The following is a 1,878-nucleotide window of genomic DNA, read 5'->3' as shown; positions in this document are numbered from 1 at the left end:
ACCTAACATTCCAGCTGCTGTGATTAAACCACTTTGCTGCCCTACCTTTGCGTACAACTATTTTCGTCTTGAATTTGCCCACTATCTTCCAGAAACTACCTTGCAGATGCTTCTGTTGACATATTTTTTTTTCTTCCATAAAGTGGGAAATCAGGATACACTTGTGAGCCTTGATCAACCAGATTGTTGGCTCTGATTAGAATTCACCCTTATGTTCTTGTCACAGTTCCCTTAGACATTGGTAGCCTCTGTGAAAGAGTCCAGACGGCCATTGTTCTTTTTGACTTCCAGGTTCTTTTTGGCCTTGAATGTCACAGACACTTCTGAATGAATGGCGTCCATCCTCTGCTCACAGCGGAAGGCAGAGAGGAAGGCCTTTCTGTAGTTGCTGTTCATCCAGCCGTAGAGAAGGGGGTTGGCGAAGGTGGAACACATGGCAATGATGTGGAACACAGTGAAGATGAGTTTGTACTCCTTCAAGTCCAGGACTTGGTTATCAATGTCCACGGCCAGTTGGAAGGCATGCAGGGGCAGCCAGCTGACCGCAAACACCACCACCACACACACCAGCATCTTGGTGGTTTTCTGCCGCCGCTGATGGTAGTGGTCATTAGCAGTTCCAGGGCTGACGTGATTCTTCAGTTTGCTCCAGATGCGAGTGTAGGAGAATGATATGATTGCCAGCGGCAAGACATAGAGGATGAGTAAGGAGGAGAGACTGTAAATCGTGCTGTAGATGCTCTTTTCCTCCCCAGGCCACTTCTCAGTACAGGCCACAATCTCAAAGTCTGGGATGATCTCAATCAGTGAGTACTCTCGGAAGATGGCCAGGGGACTTGCTAGCAGGGCGCTGATGCCCCAGGCCAAGCCAATAATCAGGAAGCTGATTCGCTTGGAGATCTTGCTCTCCAGATGGTAGACGATGCATCGGTGCCGATCCAGGGCAATGACGGTCAAGGTGATGGTGGACACCTGCACTGCCAGTCCCTGGGCATAGGGCACCAGGTGGCATAGAACGGGACCCATTTTCCACTCCCCCATTAAGGTATAGGTAAGAGTGAATGGCAGGCATAGCGTGTTCACCAGCAGATCTGCCACTGCCAGATTAGCAATGAAAAAATTGGTGACTGTGCGCATGCTCTTGAATTTAATCACCACGTGGATCACTAAAGAGTTGCCAATGACTCCAAGCAAGATGATAGAGCAATAGGCCAGTATGAGCACCACCTGTACCTCAATGAGCTTGGTGCTATCTATGAGCTCCGGTTCAGGATCAGGAGCCAGCTCATCTCTAGGACTGATGTGCCCTGGCCCGTACTGTTCTGTCTTCATTTCTTCCACTGTTTGGTTTTCATCTGCTTCTGTACTTATTGGGCCCATTTTCAGCACAGCTCTTTTTGGTCCCCAAACAGGGCAAGCACCTGAAATTACAAATAAACATATATATGGAACCAGGAAAGCACAAGGATGAGGCAAAGGAACATCACAAATGGATTGGTTTAATTTTGTTGGGATTGAAAAATCTTGCCGTCTAATCCTGTAAATGTCACAGAACATAAAATTTTAATATAGCAAGTGTTTAGTAACTCCATTTACCCCCATATAAATAAGCCTAAACAGATACTTGGAATGTTATTATAACAGTAAAACAGAATACCAACTACAGAAAAAAAACACCTTCCATATGCTAGTTGTTCATCAAGTTCTTGGCCAGTACTGGGCCAGGCCCAAACCAGGGGGCTAGAATTTCATCCAGGGATCCAAGAACTTAGGCCATCATTCATTGTTTTTCAAGTTACATTATCAAGAAGCTAAATCAGAAATTGACCAGCACTCAAACTGAAATTGGCACTCAGATATGCGATGCCATTGTTGTAG

General features: G+C 46.1%; 1 protein-coding gene across 2 annotated transcripts; it reads right to left on the bottom strand.

The window, feature by feature from the left end:
- Positions 1-205: 205 nt before the first annotated feature.
- On the bottom strand, positions 206-1,412 carry NPY2R (neuropeptide Y receptor Y2). Of its 2 annotated transcripts, XM_040971404.1 has the most exons (2): positions 1,291-1,380; positions 232-951 (listed from the first exon to the last, which is right to left on the bottom strand). In XM_040971404.1, exons 1-2 carry the CDS (start codon positions 1,378-1,380, stop codon positions 232-234), a joined length of 810 nt encoding a protein of 269 aa, XP_040827338.1. The 2 variants fall into 2 exon arrangements, with proteins under 2 accessions (XP_040827337.1, XP_040827338.1); XM_040971403.1 differs by having other exon boundaries at positions 206-1,412.
- Between the last annotated feature and the right edge of the window lie 466 nt (positions 1,413-1,878).

Source organism: Ochotona curzoniae, unplaced genomic scaffold, assembly GCF_017591425.1.
Source record: "Ochotona curzoniae isolate NIBS_2020 unplaced genomic scaffold, NIBS_Ocur_1.0 contig_21, whole genome shotgun sequence".
Classification (NCBI taxonomy): domain Eukaryota; kingdom Metazoa; phylum Chordata; class Mammalia; order Lagomorpha; family Ochotonidae; genus Ochotona; species Ochotona curzoniae.
The sequence above is the reverse complement of the archived record's forward strand: the minus strand, read 5'-3'. Positions and strand labels throughout refer to the sequence as shown.